General features: G+C 39.4%; 1 protein-coding gene and 1 long non-coding RNA gene across 4 annotated transcripts; one reads left to right on the top strand and one right to left on the bottom strand.

Moving 5' to 3' along the window:
* The first annotated feature begins 413 nt into the window (after window positions 1-413).
* Window positions 414-16,575, top strand: Map205 (Microtubule-associated protein 205). Of its 3 annotated transcripts, none has more exons than XM_017152256.3 (2): window positions 414-2,527; window positions 13,429-16,575. In XM_017152256.3, the coding sequence occupies exons 1-2, from the start codon at window positions 863-865 to the stop codon at window positions 15,355-15,357; spliced, it is 3,594 nt and encodes a 1,197-aa protein (XP_017007745.2). In that variant the 5' UTR covers window positions 414-862; the 3' UTR covers window positions 15,358-16,575. The 3 variants fall into 3 exon arrangements, with proteins under 3 accessions (XP_017007745.2, XP_070073950.1, XP_070073949.1); XM_070217849.1 differs by lacking the exon at window positions 414-2,527 and adding an exon at window positions 13,129-13,363; XM_070217848.1 differs by lacking the exon at window positions 414-2,527 and adding an exon at window positions 13,130-13,351.
* On the bottom strand, window positions 3,442-7,792 carry LOC138913665 (uncharacterized). Its single transcript, XR_011419475.1, has 3 exons — window positions 6,752-7,792; window positions 6,327-6,691; window positions 3,442-3,890 (listed from the first exon to the last, which is right to left on the bottom strand). It is a non-coding gene; the product is annotated as an uncharacterized lncRNA (long non-coding RNA).
* Window positions 16,576-17,836: the final 1,261 nt, after the last annotated feature.

Raw genomic sequence — 17,836 nt, 5'->3', positions numbered from 1 at the left:
TTGGCCGACGACGAAAGCGCAATTTTGAGCATTTGGTTTTTGTCCACGGATTGGTTGGGATCTTTGATAAAGGCAGAGGTAGTTGTCTCAGGTTAGTCACGAACGGCATCGCGGTGTCGGTGATTTAATCGATGTTTCCCCACCTCGCGCCGCACCACTCACAATTTAACAGCAATGTTAAGATACAACGTTTTCTTACATTGGCGAACTGTAAGTCCTCTGCCGCTGCACTGCCAATGTAAGAAAACATTGCTGTTACGGAGAGCCGCTGTTACGTATAACTGGCACTTACGTTTTGAAGCTTACGTTTTGACGTAACGCAACGCCGTTCTTGGGATGGGACAGAAACATCGATTGTGGCAAAAAACATCGATTACCCACCTCCGGCCTGGTATATGGCGGCGACCCGCGCGCGGTCACACTAATTTCTTTTTTCGTCTGGGTGGTTGTTGTGCGAAAAGGCGGTCGGCGAATATTCAAAAGTAACTGCAATCTGCATCCGGAGCTGAACCGAAAAACACGGAAAGTGGTCACAGTTGTGAGCGCGAGACAGAAAAGTTGAAAGGCTAGCGACTGCGAGCTGTGTGCATTTCGACAAAAGTCGGAACTCGGTGCCAGGGGAAGGAAGTGGAGGAAGGACAAGCAAATTCGTGCTCTTGGCCGTTCCTGCCTGCGTCTCTCTTTCGCTGCGAGAGCGGTGTGTATGTGTGAGTGCGAGTGCGAGAAGAGAATCTGCAAGAAAAGCAACGCCGAAAAGCGAGGAATCGAGAAATAAAACGCAGTGGCGTGTGAATCACGAGCAGCTGAATCATCTCACTCGCAGAAATACTTGCTTCTGTTGGCGAATCATACATCGCAGAGGATGGAGCACCACGAGGACAACGCTCAGCTCGACAACTACTTGCAGAACCGCCTGGCCGAGAGTCTGCAAATTTCCGGGGGCGACAACGAGCACCATCTTCACCTGGCAGACGCCGCCGGGGACGAGCTCTCCGCCCCTGGCATCGCGTCCTCCAAGTCGGACAAGAACGACGGCGAGGAGGACGAGGAGTGGAAGTACATCCACGAGGTGCAGCAGAGCGAGAAGCTTCAACAGCAGCAGCCGCTTCCTCTGGCTGCGGACACGGGCAACGGATTTGGCCCCGGCGGCCACTCTGAGGATCTGGTCCTGGGAAACGGCGGTGCCGCTGGTCTCAGTCTGGCCTACGAGGAGGAGGACGTGGAAGTGATCAAGAACGACGGTGACTTATCCACGAACTCCAATACCACCACTTCTACAGACGAAGTGGTGGCCCAGGATCAGCAGCAAGCACAGGAGGAAGAACAGCTGGCGGAGCAGCACCAAGAGCAGAAGTTGCAGTCCCAGGATCTCCAGCAGGAGGACGAGGACGAGCCCAGCTCCGTGGCCACTACCTATGGAACCAGCAGTCTCAGCGAGAATAATCCCACATCCTTGGATAAAGAGGAGGTCGTGCTGGCGGCCCAGCCAGCTGCCGAAGAACTGCTAGCGGGCTTCGATAATAAGGAGAACTGTGATTATGTCGAGGGTGTGGAGGAGAACCACTCTCAGCTGAATCCCAATGCTGTGGCCTTTGTCCCTAGCTTTGGCTCCCAGCCATCCTCCCCCCTTCCCGCTGTGGAGGAGCCACTACTCGGACTGAATCCCCGCCAGCTGCTGTCTGGAGGTCCCCTGGACGATCTGGTGGCGGAGAGCCCGCGCAAGGGATCCGCCCGGGAGAATATGGATGCGATTGCAGTGCCCGATGAGCGGGAGTTCGACATTGAGGCGGATAAGCGACCCCACGAACTGGAGCTGGAATCTGCCCTCTTTGGCGCAGGAAATCTGGAGGTGCAGTTGCTAAATGGAGCAGGAAACGCGGAGCCGGTTGCCGTAGCGGATGTGTTGGATCACGGTCCGGAGACAAGTGTGGATATGGACTTTTCGCTAGATCAGCTGCCAGCCAGTGCCGATATCATGAAGCAATCGATTTATGCCGAGCATAATGCCTCCATTGAAGACATCCTAAATTCCGTGCAACCCCTGCCCATTCAGACGGGTGACGAAAAGGAACTGCTTCATGTGGAGGAGAAAGAGCATGTCTCGCAGTCACCTTCCACTGAGGAGCTCCAGATTCAGCAAGAGTTCCAGCACGAGCAGCCGTTGTTCAACAACGCCAAGCAGGACCTAATGCAGGCTTCCTTTTACTTGGAGCATACGTCCAAGGAAGCGCAGAAAGAAGAGCACCAGGAGCTGAACGAGCTTCCTGTGGACAGCACCGATATTTTTGCCGAGCAGAGTTTACTGCTGGACACCAGTGCCCCGCAGTTCAGCCCTGAATCAGACTCGCCTGTGGCCAAATTGGAGCTGGAATCCCAGCAGGCTGACATAGTGGACATCACACCTTCGCCTATTTCTTCCACTGAGGAGAAGCATTTGGTTGAGGACACCAAGGAGCTGGTTGAGGAGAACAAGTTCGTTCAGGAATCTCATCACTTTGAGCCTTTTTCAGTTGGAGCTCCTCCTCAGGTAAGTTCAAATACAAAAGCAGGGTATTATAAAAGTGCCACAAATCACCATTGCACTCGTCATCTGCAATCTCGGGTGCGGCGGCAGTTTTATTTATTCTGCCTCGCTTCCGCTGCTTTCACTTCCTTTATAATATTCCCCGCTTGAGGTTGTCCTTGCCTCTCACCTGGATACCGACGTAAAAAATAATAATCATTAAATTTGTTGGTATACTCCATTGTCTCTGCCCCTGGCATGTGCATGTGCATATGCTGCTACCCCCGGCTTAATTTATTTAGTCTTAAAGTCTTCCCATTTCTCTCCTTGGTTTTCTCTTTTTTAATCCTTAAAGCGCTTCTAAGGGTTTATTTCAAGAAAAAACACCTTGTTAATTGAGGAATACAAAATCGTCTAATTTTCAATTATAATAACAAATTGTAGGAGCAAAACATTTTTTTTTATTAACTGGAATTTTGAAAAGTTTTATATTTGTTTAATTTTTTTTTAACTGTCTGCCAACAATGAAAGGTTGCATTGCAAATTTTATAAAGGCGAAAATATTATTAAATTTACTTATTTTAATTTGTTACTACTACTTTGTTACCAAAAATATCAAACCCGTATTCTTCGAACTACAAAAATGTATATTTGTAGGTCTGATTTTCTTCTGTGTGTACTCACTATATTGGATTTTTATCCTGGGGTGTGTTCCTTGGCTCGCTCACGCGTCGCAGTCAAAATTTCTGCTCTCCTATGCTCTCCCTTTGTTCATTGTATTTGGGTGGGGTTGTGTTTTGTTGCGAGCCGACTGCCACTCAATTTTTACACCCAACAGGACACGCAAGTGTTTTCATTGCCAAGACACTGGTACTTGGCTGCATTAAGGATTCTATGGATTTTTGGGTGGTGTTTGAGTTTGGAGTTTTCGATTTTAATTTAAAAAATTAGAGGTGGATTCTCATACCTCTATTCATTAATATTTTAAAAGTATATAATGGTTTATTTTACAGTAAGCCAAAGGGGTAGTTTGCTTGTGGAGATGTACAAAATGTATAGGTTTGCAATGCTGACCCTTTTTAATAAAATATTTTTATTTAAATATGTATGATAAATTAGGTTAGCCGAAATTGTGATTTATCGTTTGTTCACAAGCTTTTGGTGAGTTGCGGTCAATGCATTCTAAGAAACTTGGCTCTCTCTACAACTCTCTTTCTCTTCTTCTTTCCGTCTGCAATCTGCATGACCAGCAACAACAACAAAAGTAAATGGCGTTGCCAACTGCTGCAAGAGTTGGCAATCTTTTCGCTCCGTTGCAAGTTCCAGCTCCAATGCACAGACTCGCTCACATATAGACATGCTTTCATAATTAGAACAACAATAACAGCTGCAACGACGAACAGAAATACATACATATGTACATTCATAGTTAGTTGGGAAAAGATGGGGGTGCAAAAAAGTAATAGATATGACTTTGGTCTCTTTTAATTGGGTCATAGATTTTCGCTTGCATGTCTATGCCATTTTAATGATTTTCCTGGTTGCTCATTGCCTTTTCCTCTCTCTTTAACTTCTTAATGTTGTTGTAGTTTCTTTCTGCTGTCTTAAACAGGAATAAATAATATATGTATCTTCCCCCATACATATATCATATATTTCTGTTGTAATTTGTAAATGTAGATTTTTTATTTTAAGCAAAAAAAAGAAAAATAAAAAATGTGACTTTTGACTTTTAACGCGTGTCATTTGGAGAGTTTTTGAACAATTTTCAATTTTAAAAGTTCAGACAGCTTATACAATATTTAACTGCACTGTAAACTTTGTTTTATAATCCTTTATTGCTGTTATGAATGTACATTCCCCTTAAGGAGAACATTTTTTAATGAATGCAAATACAAACTTATATTAACTCTAGACAAATAGCGCAAAAAGCATATATGTAAATACATCTCAAATCACTTATTGCACTTCGTCTACTGTTACATCGATCACTCGTAGCTATTTTTAAAATCAGACCTTATCAAAGGCGCCTTGCCTCTAATCAAGGGTCTGAAAAGCACTATAGAAAAACATGACAAATTCAAAAATATTCTAACGCGTAAAAAAAATGACTCAGCTTTCCTCTTCGCGTTGCGATTCCCACAGAAATACTCAGAAAAAAATGAATTAAATTACAATTACAAATACGCTTTGTATTGTTGGACAAACTTTCGCTAGGCCAGCAATTCACACAATTCGCATCGCATTTGTTGAAACCTTTTTGGCTTAATTAAAATTTATACAATGTACATATGTTTATTTGCATTATTATTGTGTTAGATGGGGTGGAATGATAAGCTGGTCAGGCCATGTATATACCGATGTACCTTCATGCTCACATATTTCTTGTTGCTACATTTTTTTGTTTTTGTTTATGCCTGCAATTGAGCTAAATTTTAAATTATAACAGTGCAACTTGGGTGTGTTACTAAATATTCTCCTGAAAATAAACATACATACACGCATAAGTAAAAATACTGAAGAACAATGGGCTTATTATTCAATTTGAAGGGTTTGTTCTAAGTCCTTTTAGAAATATAAAATGTTTGTCTTCACTTTAAATTAATTTTTATTTTTATAAAAAAAATAATGGTAAATGATTTTCGAGTTATAAAAAATGGTACCAAAGGAAATGCTGCCTGAAAAGCCTATCAAGCAACAGCAAAACGAGCCGAGAACAGTGGCTCTAGTTTTTGCAATTTGGAGTACCGCTTACGCCATAATTAAGTCTGAAAACCCATTAAGATTATTAACTCAATTAAAATCGGTACTCACTTCTTTACTGTATCTGAATCTTTCTGTACACGTTGTGTTTGTTGGTAATTTGGATTACCCATACATGTTCACTTTGAGAGTACAATTTTTTGTAGGCTCCATTTGATGCCTACGTGATCTCATTTGTCATCGACGCCGGTGTTGGTGCGATGACTGGTATGAATACATCAGTATCCACTATTTAAAATTTTAAAAATTAGCATGGTATATAAAAAAGGTGGATTTTTTTGATATTGTATCTTTTTGGTCGTTATTGTAGGCGTCAAAAGATTTTGCAAATGTGTTTGTGTATTTGTAAAAAACTTGTTTAATTTTAAGGCTTTTCGGCCGAGTTGATGATGACCCAAAATCCGAACAATTGCAGGCCCAGACAAGAAATTATGCTGCAATATGATTGTTGCAGTGCCGCTGCTGTTCATTTAACTTTGTGTGGGTTGACTTGGAGTGGAGTTGATTGGCAAAAGGCGCCGGTTGGCGCACTTAAAACCCGCTTGCCAATGCAACCTGGCCAGACAGAGCAGAGGCCCAAAGAGAGAAGGAGCTGCGCAATACACGGCCAACTCAGGCAGACAGAGAAGACTTGACGGTTAATTGTAGCGTTTTATATTTCGAGTTCAAAAGAAAATGCTTTCAGCAGCATCGTAAGCAGGTCCTCTTCTTGTTTCTTGCAGATATAGTATTTCATGAGGACTTTCTGTGAGCGCCGTATCTATATTTACATTTCTTCTTAAATACATAATTTAAACCACAGACAGTTGCGGTGAAAAATATGGATAGCACTTAATATACCTAAATCTAGAAATATATTAAAACGCATTATATAGTCTCTAACACAGCTTCTGAAAAAATTTCTAAGTTGCAGCACATGCAAACTATTTTTCAGATACTTGCAAGTACATATGTTTAAATGCAGTGGTAGTATTTTAATGATTGCAGCTGTACGAAAACACTTATGAGCGCTCTGCACTTTTTCAGATACATATGTACATCGCTTAGTTGAATTCCTCACCCTCTTGCCGTTTGGTCAGCGTGTATTTATAAAATGCAAAATCCTCCGCCAAGTGCCAAGTTCAATAGCTTTTCGTGCACCACACTCAGAAATTCACGTACACAATATAATTATTCAAAAAAAAACGGGAGACAAGATGTCGCTACATGTTCTGCGGCTGCAGTTTGGCCCCTGCAGCGCTTGGATAGATGAATTCTGACGTGGATGCTGGAAGTTGGGAGGCTCGTAAAGCGGGGAACGGCAATTGATGGTATATGTCGTCTCTTCTCCTGGCTTATAAATAGAGTTTTATCGTTGCTGGAGGAAGTAGAAGTGGTGGGTTTTTGGCACGAACTCATGCCTAGGGAGTGTCCACCAACAGCCTACTAAAAAAGAGGAAAAAGTGCTGTTAATTGAAAGACAAGCCAAAAAGAGACCAAACGAACATCTTGCCCATCTACCTTCCTTGGAAGCTATCCGCAAGATTGATGTTGTAACACCGGAGATTCAAACCCAATGTTTAACTTAAGTGTAATTCATTCGTCCTCGACGGGCATATATTAAATGACCAACAAGACATAACAGTTTGGCGATAGCAGTGGTAAGAGGTAAAACAACAAATGTACATAAAAGTTTTACTGCTTTGTCATGCCACAAATCAGGCAATAGTTGTTATTTGATGTGAACTCTCCAGTCCATGTCAGGATGCCAAATAAAAAGGCCGGGAATATTGTTTCATTTTTCGAGTCTGGTCAGATGATAGCATTTTCCCTTTATTTTAACCTACAAGTCTTTTAAAGGCAAGAAGCAGTGGCCATTAGCCACAAGGCTTTTTGCCTCGCCTTGAATTTTGTCTAGAGCTCGGGCCAATGGTAAATAACTCATAAAATAAGAACTGGTAAGAGAGCGTTGCTCTTGTCCGTTTTGCTACGGGCTGTTTGCCGCTTCTTTTTCCGATTGCCAAACCAATGTTCGTGTACTGGCGAACAAACTTAGCCAGGTGTTTTATTACCATTTGCGCCATTAACAATTTTTTGGCCTGTGCAAAATATTGCTGCCTTCTTGCTTTTTATTCTTTTTGTTTTTCATGTTTTGCTCCATTATGAATTTGTTAGTTTGACTCCTATTTTCTCTTCTTCTCTTCATTCATCTTCCAACTTACCGTTTTTATTGTTAATAGGGGCCTTGCTTTGGAGTGTTTCGGTTTATGGTCGGACTTCAGGTCCGAGTTGGCCAAGAAAGCCAGCCAATTTCATGGCTGCGGCTCCGTTCTAATGTGTTTATCCGACTGCAGTGCGGTTGTCTTATTTCTGTATCTCTTTTTCCTCCATTTTATTGTAATTGTATCTTTCGGTTCATTTTTGCACTCATTGTATACTTTCACAAAAGAAAACGTTACGAACACAAAAAAACTTTGAAAACCCAATGAAGAAGTGATTCTAAAAAGGTTTCATATCGGCAGGTTTGCCACCCTGGATTTTCTTCATTTTTATATCTTTCAAGTGAACCGACAGCACTGTATGTTCTGGAACACTCAATTACAATTTTAAACAAGGCTTTAGACAATTGCTTGGCCTTGAATTTGGGTAAAATTTATATTCATTATTTTTAGCATGTAAGGATTCCATTTAAATTCAACGCTAAGCGTTTTCTGTGTCACCCCCGACTAAAATTGTTAAACTAATTCTGCTGTTTTACTTGGTTTCCAGACCCTTGTTTTCGTTCAGTGTGTTTTTCACAACTTGCAGTTCAACTTCATCTCCCATAAGGGCGAATACTCATTATTATGTGCAACGTGGCTTCGCAATATTTTTCGGGTGCTGCTTGGTGTCTTTCCTCTCTCCCCATTCACCAGACCCCTCCTTTGCTTTGCATCTTTCCTGAATTTTTTCGCCTGGCTTGCGAAAATATTTCCGCGGCTCTTTGCCGGTTTTCCTACACAATTTCGGCTGTGTCTAGTACTTTTTCAGTTATGCATTTAACTTGTTCTGTGTTAAGCTGTTTATACATTTCTCATCCTCTGGTGTTGTAGCTTACAAATTTAAGTATTAGATCAAGATAGGGTAAAATATTCAACCAAATTTAATAAGGCTCATCTTGATGAGCCGCTTAGTGTCAGTACTTGTTAAAAAAAAGAATAAGAGGAAGTCACAGAAGTCGGTTAACTCATAAATCGGGTGCTATTCAATATACACTACGTACAATACAATATAAATACCCAATATTTGCGCTAAGCTTTGTTTCTATTTCTTAATCATCCCTGTATTTCTATTAAGTGCCATGAGAGAGTTATGATGTACAATAGCGAACAAAGCCAGCAGCTGCAGAAAGATCCACTTCACATATGTGTGTTAGATGCACCTACGAACCGACAACGTGTTGCGTGTTCCTTTGCGGTTGCATGTGCTACAGTTTGCCCCTCTTTCTGCTTGCCAATCCATTTTAATATTATTTGCACATTATAAGTAGCACGGCAGTACTCCGGCAAAACCTGAGAGAGGGGATTTAATAAAATTGAATTTAAAAAGTGAATAAAATATTTACGTTAGGGAAAATGATTTTTTAAAAAAACCTTAGTATTTTACACGCAAACAAATAATATTTCTAACTTAACACAAATTAATCTGCATGCTGCTTTTAACGATACGTTTAGGCCGTAGAGTCACTAACTATCCTTGAGTCTTAACTACACATACCGAACTCTCCCCTCATTTCTTTCACATGCGTTAAAAATGATATCACTTAAAATAAAAGAGGGCACGACTGACTGACTCACACAATTTGTCTGTTTTGTGCCTCTCCATTTTCTTTCGGATTTGTCAACATTTTTCGCTAGTTTAAAAATAGAAATTACAAAGCCCCAAGAAGCGCTCGTCCCCACATCTACACTAATAACATTACGCACACATGCTCGAGACTTCTTTCTCGCTTTATTTGGCTTTGTATTTATAATTATTTTCCCTGCAATGAACTTTACTCCTAAAGAAATTAAGTTCCCAGTTGGAAAAAAATAAATACTTTTTTTTATATTTATAATATATTTGAAATGGTTTTATTGAAAAAAACCATTAAAAAAATGTTGTAATGTGGTTTTCCCTAAAAATATTATTACATTTGATTTTGAAAAAACATCATATTTAATTTCCCTAGACTGTATCACTAATGCGTACCTTATTGATTGTTATTTTCTACTGTTATTATGTTTGGTGCGTATTTGTGAGCGTGCGTTTGGCCAAAAACAGTTGGCGGTTGTTAATTTCATTCCGTTTTTGGGTACAGTGGCTATCTGCCTTTCCAAATCCTTACTCAATCCTCTTTTGGATTTTTAACGAGCCATGTCGAATATCAAATTCTGAAAATGAGTGGCGACAGAGACCTTAAATACGAAATTGTTGGTTATAAAGTCGAACCATGCGCCCAGTAAACTTAAAAAAACCGTTATTTTTTTTGTGTGTGTTTTTTTTTTATAAATAAATTTAAAATATCAAAATTTAAAGAGAAAATTTTAGGTTAGATCAATACCGATGTTTAGAGCTTTAGTAATTGATTTAAAGAAACTTTTTTTTTGTTGCAAGCAGAATTTGTGTCACAGGCTTTTTTTTTAACTAGACCTTCTTTACTTGGGACTTTATGAGTTTTCTTGACAGATTTTGATTTCATGTTTAGCTCGTCATCTGCCGTATTCATGCAAATTTACAACATCTGTTGAACTTGATATATGGGACGTTCCATGTCAACCCGGCCACCCCACTTTTTTCTTTTTTTTGTATGTGGACAGTACCACATTGATTGCAAAGCCACTTGCTTCCAATAGTTTACCTCATACCTATTTTGTCAATGTTACCACTCTTTCGCTGTATAATCGCGTTGAAAAGAAAACACAAAATCATTTTTATTCTGCGAGCGGAAGAAACAATTGGCATGGTTCAAAAGCAGAAAAATCTGTCTTTCCATAGCCGATTACGAGAAAAAAAAAAAGATTTTATTGGACCGTAGATGACCAAGCGATAGCGTTTTTAAAGTCTAAAAGTAGGATTTCGTCCAAAGGGCCAGTCTGCAAAAATACCATTATATTTTTTTCAGAAAGCCCCATATTTAACGGATTTTATGCCACTGGTTTTAAAATGGGATCTCTCTGGAGGAATTAGCTATGATTACTTTTCATTGATTTGTTAATTTTTTCCAAAGCATATTCGATTATTTTATGTTACTTATTAGCTTTTTCTGACAGTTAACTACTAAAAAAACGTAGAAAAGAATTCATAGCTAATTCCTCAAGAGAGATCCCACTATGAAATCAGTGGCATAAAATCCGTTAAATATGGGGCTTTCTGAGAAAAATATAATGGTATTTTTGCAGACTGGCCCTTTGGACGAAATCCTACTTTTAGACTTTAAAAACGCTATCGCTTGGTCATCTACGGTCCAATAAAATCTATTTTTTTTCTCGTAATCGGCTATGGAAAGACAAATTTTTCTGCTTTTGAACCATGCCAATTGTTTCTTCCGTTCGTAGGATAAAAATGATTTTGTGTTTTCTTTTCAACGCGATTATACGGCGAAAGAGTGGTAACATTGACAAAATAGGTATGAGGTAAACTATTGGAAGCAAGTGGCTTTGCAATCAATGTGGTACTGTCCACATACAAAAAAAATAAAAAAGTGGGGTGGCCGGGTTGACATGGAACGTCCCATATGTGATCAAATATACATTTGTTTTCGCTCTACCTTATGTGCCTACTATTTGCACAATTTCTCAAGTTTACGTCGTGCCGTTTCTTCATTTGCGGCGTACTTTCCGCACTTATCACACGTACAAATTGGCATGGGTTTTAGTTGCCAAATTGAAATTGTTGATGTCATCGTTGCGTTCTTTTGCGACTTTTTGGCAGGCACACACACCTTCTTTTTAAACACTAATGCAAGCACCTACAAGCAAGTAAACAAATCAGTGAGTGACTCACTTTACCTCTGTGTTATTTACCGGTTTTTGGGGCTGCTAAAACAAATCGGTGTATTTGTTATTTAAAATTCGGGTTAAAATTAATACAAATAAAATAAATTTTTTTTACATACCCTAACATTTTAAAAAATAATCGCATCTAAAATTTGTATATACAGCAATAATTGGACTTGAAGGAGAGGGCTGTTGGTCGCCTATCTTATATTTAAAAAAGTATATTACCTCACTTCTGGTAATTAGTGATTTGCAAATTTAGTTATGAGTCATGGTCAGTAACTAAAACTTGAACTAAGCCAAAGAGCTCTTATCTACCTAAGCCCAGTTTTGTATTTTATGCTTTTTGGTCTTATTCGCTTCAGCTCACTTTTAACCCCATTACGCTTGAGCAACAGTCCAAGCCGAGAGTACCGAGTGGAGTTTACACTAGAAAAAAATAATCACAGCTAGAGCTTCAGGCAATTGTACCATGTTTGCACAAAGATTTCGGAGCTTTTTATTGTTATCTTTAATTTAACCAAAAACCATTAACCATTAACCATCAACCAAAAATAATAAATATTAAAACTTACGAACATATTTCATATTTATTATCAATATTTATTGGAAAATCTGTAAAGGAAGGTAATTTTAGTTGCTTGTAGCATCAGCAAGATTTTAATATTTAATACATTACAAATTTTTCCGAGTGCAGTAAAAGAAAGTCAGCCGGCCAGCCATAGAGCGAGTGGGCTAAAAGTGAGCAACTAGCAACAAGGAATTGGAAATTCGTAAGGGAAACTGGGAGAGTAGAGCTGGGAACGGGCACCGACCGATGGCAAATGGCCCCTGCTGGTGGCATTTACTGGTCAATGACATTTAAGAGTTTCTAGGCGCACTGCCTTTGGTGCTGAGAGGTAGTCTTTGCGTGATAGAGGAAAGTGCCGGAAAAAATGTTAACGCTACACTCACTTTCCGGCCCGGCCCGTCCCGTCCCTTCCTTTCTCCCATTTCCCAGAAACCTTTGGTCGCTGAGTCCAAAACTAACGCCATGTCACAACACTAACACACTGAGATCTTTTCCATCCGCTTCTTTTTTCCTTTCCTTATATTCGTTTGGTTTTTGTTACTATTCGTAGGTTTTTCCGCTTGGTTTAAAAATCCAAGCCGTTATAACTTTCTTATTTTGAACCAGGAACAAAAATATTGAAAAATGCAATTATTTTTAAACCAACCAAAAAAGCTTTTAGACGAAGAAAGCAAAAGTTAAGCCTTGACAATATTTTTGCCTTTCCGATTCGTCATTAGATAGTAGTATTTTTATTTGAGTACTTTAAGTACTTAAGTACTTTCACAAGTAAAGCTAGCTGATGTCATTATAAAAATTTGTTTGCATTGGGAATGAGTTTGTGGGGGCCAACTTTTAAAGAATGTGCAGAGTAATCGGGTACTGAAAACAGAACAAAGATGTGGGAGCTAATATTTTTTTTATATTCTTTTTTGAGAGTATTATCTTTGGTTTTTAAAACCCCAAATAATTTGGACTTCACATTGTTGATTCTTTCGACAAAGTTTGCTGTGCTCTGAATGTGATTTATTTTTGTTGGGTCTTTATTAAAAGTCTGAAATTCTTCGTAGCTGGATCTGGCAGATATGTTTAAGAGGAAATGCCATAAGTAACATATTTTCTGACGCATAACACAAACTGATTCTACTTGCCACTTTTTAAGTTTTATTGGTTCGAAGACAAACGTTGATGTGTTTTATGTGAGACCTATTGCATTTATCAATTTAGCAATATGGATAAGTTTATGGGGAGCATTGTACGCATTTATTTTTGGTGGTAATAAATGTGTTTGTAAATCATCTTGGTTTGCTTTTAAAAATGTTGAACCTTCATAATAATGAGAATAACAATAAGAAAATAAAATTGTAAGTCATGCAGCGCTCAAAAGTGGAATTTTAGAGCAGAACCTTAAAGTCCAGACGAGGTGATCGTGAATTTATAATCCAGTGTATGCTGCCGTTTTAAGTTTGTGATATACTTTTTTGCTTTCAATGTGCCTCCGCCAGTTTAGACGCCTACCTTTGAAATCTAAAAAAAAATGTACATATACTTGTAATATTTTTGAATCATAGCATTACTAAGCATTGCTCATTCATTTATATATATTCCACATATAGATGGAGGAGTACGCTGCCTTTAGTGCAGCTCCTGGCTCTGAAGCTCAAATTGATGACGAAATATCACCAGCAACTCAAGGTATTAATCCGTTTGCCCAGCCTTTCACACCCGCACACCTTACCTTGGAGCAGACGGAGAAGGAGTTTACTCTTGATCAAACGGAAGCACTGGCCGCTAACTTTAATGAACTTCAGCTGCAAGAGGAGCTAGTGGAGGAGCAGTACATGGGCGTACCGGATGTCGCTTCGAAGTACTTCGACTTAAGTGATAAGGTTGCTAGTAAGAGTACAGAGGATGTGGAGGAGCCAAAAAGTGATCAACCAGGTCTTGAAAATTTTGTTTCCGAGGAGGAAGAGAATTCTCCCCCAGAGGAGAAACTACAGCACGGTGGAGAAGACTTCAGTCCCAAAGAAGAACTTGCCTCTGAAGAGAAAATCATAGTGGAAGACTTTGTCCCCATCAAAGAGGAGCCCGCTGTTCCCGAGGAGCAACTGCTTCCAGCTGCTACACAGGCGCCACTGACTGCTGCTGCAGAGGAGTCACTGTCTGTTGCACAAGAAGAACCGATTATTTCTGAGATTCAACAAGCTGTGCTGCCGAATAGTGAGCCATTAGTGCAAAATATTCCAGAAACAAAAAAGGAAGAGGAAGTTGCGGCACCCTTGGCGGAAGTAGCTTTAGTTGCTGCAGCTGCGGTTGCTGCTGTCACCAAATCTAATTCAACGACCAAAACAGGAGCCACTGTAGCCTCTGCTAAACCGAAACCAGCAGCCTCTACAATTAAGAATACAACAACGAGCTCCACGTCTACTGCCGGAGCAAATAAGTCGGTCGCTGGTCGTCCACGCACCGCCCCCGTAGCAACCAAAACTACAAGTACAGCTGCCAAACCTTCGACTGCAGCTCCACATACAGCAATCACTCGGAAACCACTTAGCAGCAATGCAGCATCTGCAGCAAAACCAGCACTGAAGTCAACCAGCACACGACCGGCCACAGCTCCTGTGAGCAAGGTGGCATTGGGGGCCAAAACTGCAGCCAGCAAGCCTACTGCAAGTGCAACTGCATTGGGAACTGGATCTGGAAGCGGAACCAGGACTACAGCTCGTCCTTTGGCCAGCACCACAGCTCGCAAGCCAGCCACAAGTGGAACAGGATCAGGATCAGGAAGCGGAGTCGGCTCTACTGCTCGCAGACCAGCTACAAATGCATGCGGAACTGGACCAGGCTCTAGCAGTGCTGCTGCAACTAAGCCACGACTGGCGGCTACTTCGACAGCCCCGGCCAAGCCAAAAGCTTTGTCGCCGCGAAGCACCACTTCCAACACCACCACTGTGCGTAAAGTGCCCAGCACAAGTGCTACTTCTCTCTCAGCTCGCAGTCCTACCAAGCCGGCTGTAAACGGGCAATTGGGCAAGAGCACCAGCTCCACTACCACCACCACTACAACCACAACGATCACTAAAACTTTCACAGCTCGTCCTGCTCCAAAGTTCAACCACTCGGCAAGCACTACCACTAGCAATACAAGCACAACTCGACGGCTGCTGGTTCCTAGTAGCTCCTCTGGATCAACCGCGGCGAGTCTGAGAAAGACATCGCCTTCGAAGACATCGCCAGTCAAAGCTGCCTCCAAGCCGCTGACACCCAAACCCAAAGAAAGCGTCACGAACAAACCATCGCCAGCTGGAATAAAAGCGCGGAAATCTACACCCCTAAAGGGAGCAACACCTATCCGGGCACCAGCAGTAGCACCACCTGCTGATACTACATCAACCACCAATGGTCAGAATAATGAAGTGGAAGCTATCAAACAAAACGGAAATGGCATTCACGATTTGGGGGACGTTCAACCGACTCAAGAGCAACCGTTTCAGGATCAAGTTGTCCCTCCCCAAAATGCAGAAGTGTCCCTTTTGGATTTTTAAAACACATCCCAGATTCCAGATCACAGAGCTAAAACTACTTTACTAATATAATAAAACATATTAAGCAAAAGTATTCAGCGCGAACAGAAAATATCGAGTCACGATCAAATTAACGAAAATCTAAGAATGGCATCAGCATTCTGATAACCAAATTCATAATTGCTACTCATTGAACTTATTTATATGCGATTACATATTTGATTTCTTGCTAAATATTTCTATCTCATATATTTTATTGAAATGGGCTCAGAGCGAAATCATTTTTGTGCTATTTTGTGAAAAAAACGAAACATAAATATCACCAAGTGCTCCGTTTTGTTTAAGAAGTAAGATGTTTTATTTATTAATTGTTCCTCAAGCTCTGTTATTTTGTTGCTCATGTGCTGAAAGAAAATTGTTTCAAATTGTGTCAACGTTTCGAAAGAGCAGCGAAGTGGCCTCGATTAAATCAACAGATAACAATTCTCATTTGTAAGAAAAAACGCAAAATGCAAATAAGCAGGAGGTGAAGAAATTTACTAAAAAAAATAAACCAAATTTGAAACTTGTCGTGTAGCAAGAACAAGATAAAGGATGAAAATCCAAGTTTAAATGTAGCTATTAGTCGGCGTCCTAACACGGAAAAAACGAACACTTAAAACGAATCAAAACTAATCCAACACAAAAGCAACGTAATTTGCGCAGCTGAAACCGTAGACTGCTAACCTTTAAAAACATAATAAGAATCTAAAATATTAATCATGAATAGATGTGTTTCCATTGTACTTCCTAGCACCACGATCTTTCAAACTCGAACATATAAGTAACTTGATTTGTATACTTTCCTCCCGTTTTGTTTGAACAACCTTGAAAAAAGTAAACATAATATAATTTAAAAAAAATATCGTGGTGAAGGAGCAGAACTAAAAACATGCTCATTATTGGTTATAAGCAAGAAAAAAATTTTACCCAGTGTTATATTTTAAAATGAAGAAACAATTCGGAACGTTTTTTATTTAACCATGTTTTTAAATCCGTTTTTCTCTTACTTTTTTGTGACCTAGGTCAAAGTGTATTATTATTTTATAATTTGTTGATTTTGCCACACGAAAACGAAAAAACAGAATCAATAAGCGTAACATTGAATGTAACCCCTATTCACACTCTCTATACTTGTATGTTCAAAACGATATTACCAATTAAAACAAAATGAACAAAAAAATACTTAAAACAGAAATATTCTTTTTAGTTGTTTTATTATTGATTCCTTTAAATTTTATTTTATATATTTATTTAGAGACGACAAATATATTAATGTGGAAGGAAGCGTCAACGACTCGAATTTATTGTACGAGAAACCAATTTTGCCTGCTTTTGTGAAAGTGAATCCGAAAAGGGTTATTTTTTAATAACTAAGTTGCTAATGTTACAAATTTGCCTTCATATAAATCAAATATACATACAGAAATTATTCCCGACTGCTAAAAGGGTATCTATTGATCTAGTTGTCTAGTTTAGAGAGTTAGTTGGTTTACATTATGGTTTTGCCGAAATCCCGCCCCAGTGCCCTTCACTTTAATTTGCCTTATTATTAGTGATTTTCTACCTAAGCTTAATAATAATTATATAACTTCTATTGAAAAATTAAGTCGAAGGCAACATGAGATACAGAGACTTAGCACAGCCAACGAAAACGCAACAGCAACCCCCTGAGTTCAGAGCCAGAAAGTAAAAAGCTTCACAGGCACAATTAGTTTGGCTTGAATGGGCAAACTACAACCCGACCCCAATCATTACTAACAACTTTATAAACAGACTGATTAGGTGATTCATAACCGACACTGCCGGCCAATAGGCCTGTTGACTTTGGGGCTTGCTTTTGGTTGGCGTATACTTTATTTCCGTTGCATTTAGTCAAGGGAACATTTCTTTTTATATATATTTACATGTGCATACGTACGTGCATAAAGAAGTCTTGAAAAACTAACAATTACTGAAAGTGAAAGTACTAACCCAAATTACATTTACAACAAATATACATTAAAAAATTTAATACTTATATTAAACGATAAATATCTATCAAAGATCATATTTGTGAGCGTGTAGTGACAACAGCAAAAATAACAAAATACTACACAAAATATATTACTAATAAATGTTAAAAATACAAATCAATTTCATACTGAAGTTTTAATAGGTTGCTTACTTACATTTAGAGGGTAGTTTTTATACCCTTGCAAGTGGTGTAATGATTTCCGTCACAAGTTTGCAATAAAGTATATATATTCTGGATCAGCATGACTAGGCGAGTCGATCTAGGTTGTATGCCAAAAGTTTCCCAAAAGTTTTCTTCCTATTGCAGGTAGTTTATATGTCGGAACCAACTCAATCGGAAATCTTATCTTATAGATGCCATAGGAGGGATCGGTAAAATAATTCAAAAATATATAACATTCTAATCTTGGAGATATAATTTTTTAAAAATTTCTAAAGTTCCAAA

The sequence above is a fragment of the Drosophila takahashii genome, chromosome 3R (assembly GCF_030179915.1).
Source record: "Drosophila takahashii strain IR98-3 E-12201 chromosome 3R, DtakHiC1v2, whole genome shotgun sequence".
NCBI lineage: Eukaryota > Metazoa > Arthropoda > Insecta > Diptera > Drosophilidae > Drosophila > Drosophila takahashii.
This window is presented reverse-complemented; position numbering and strand designations above follow the sequence as displayed.

Excerpts from the sequence above, each read along its gene's own strand:
- Map205 (XM_017152256.3), top strand. The coding sequence starts at position 863 with ATGGAGCACCACGAGGACAACGCTCAGCTCGACAACTACTTGCAGAAC. Across the intron at positions 2,528-13,428 it reads CAGTTGGAGCTCCTCCTCAG|ATGGAGGAGTACGCTGCCTT; the intron begins GTAAGTTCAAAT and ends TTCCACATATAG.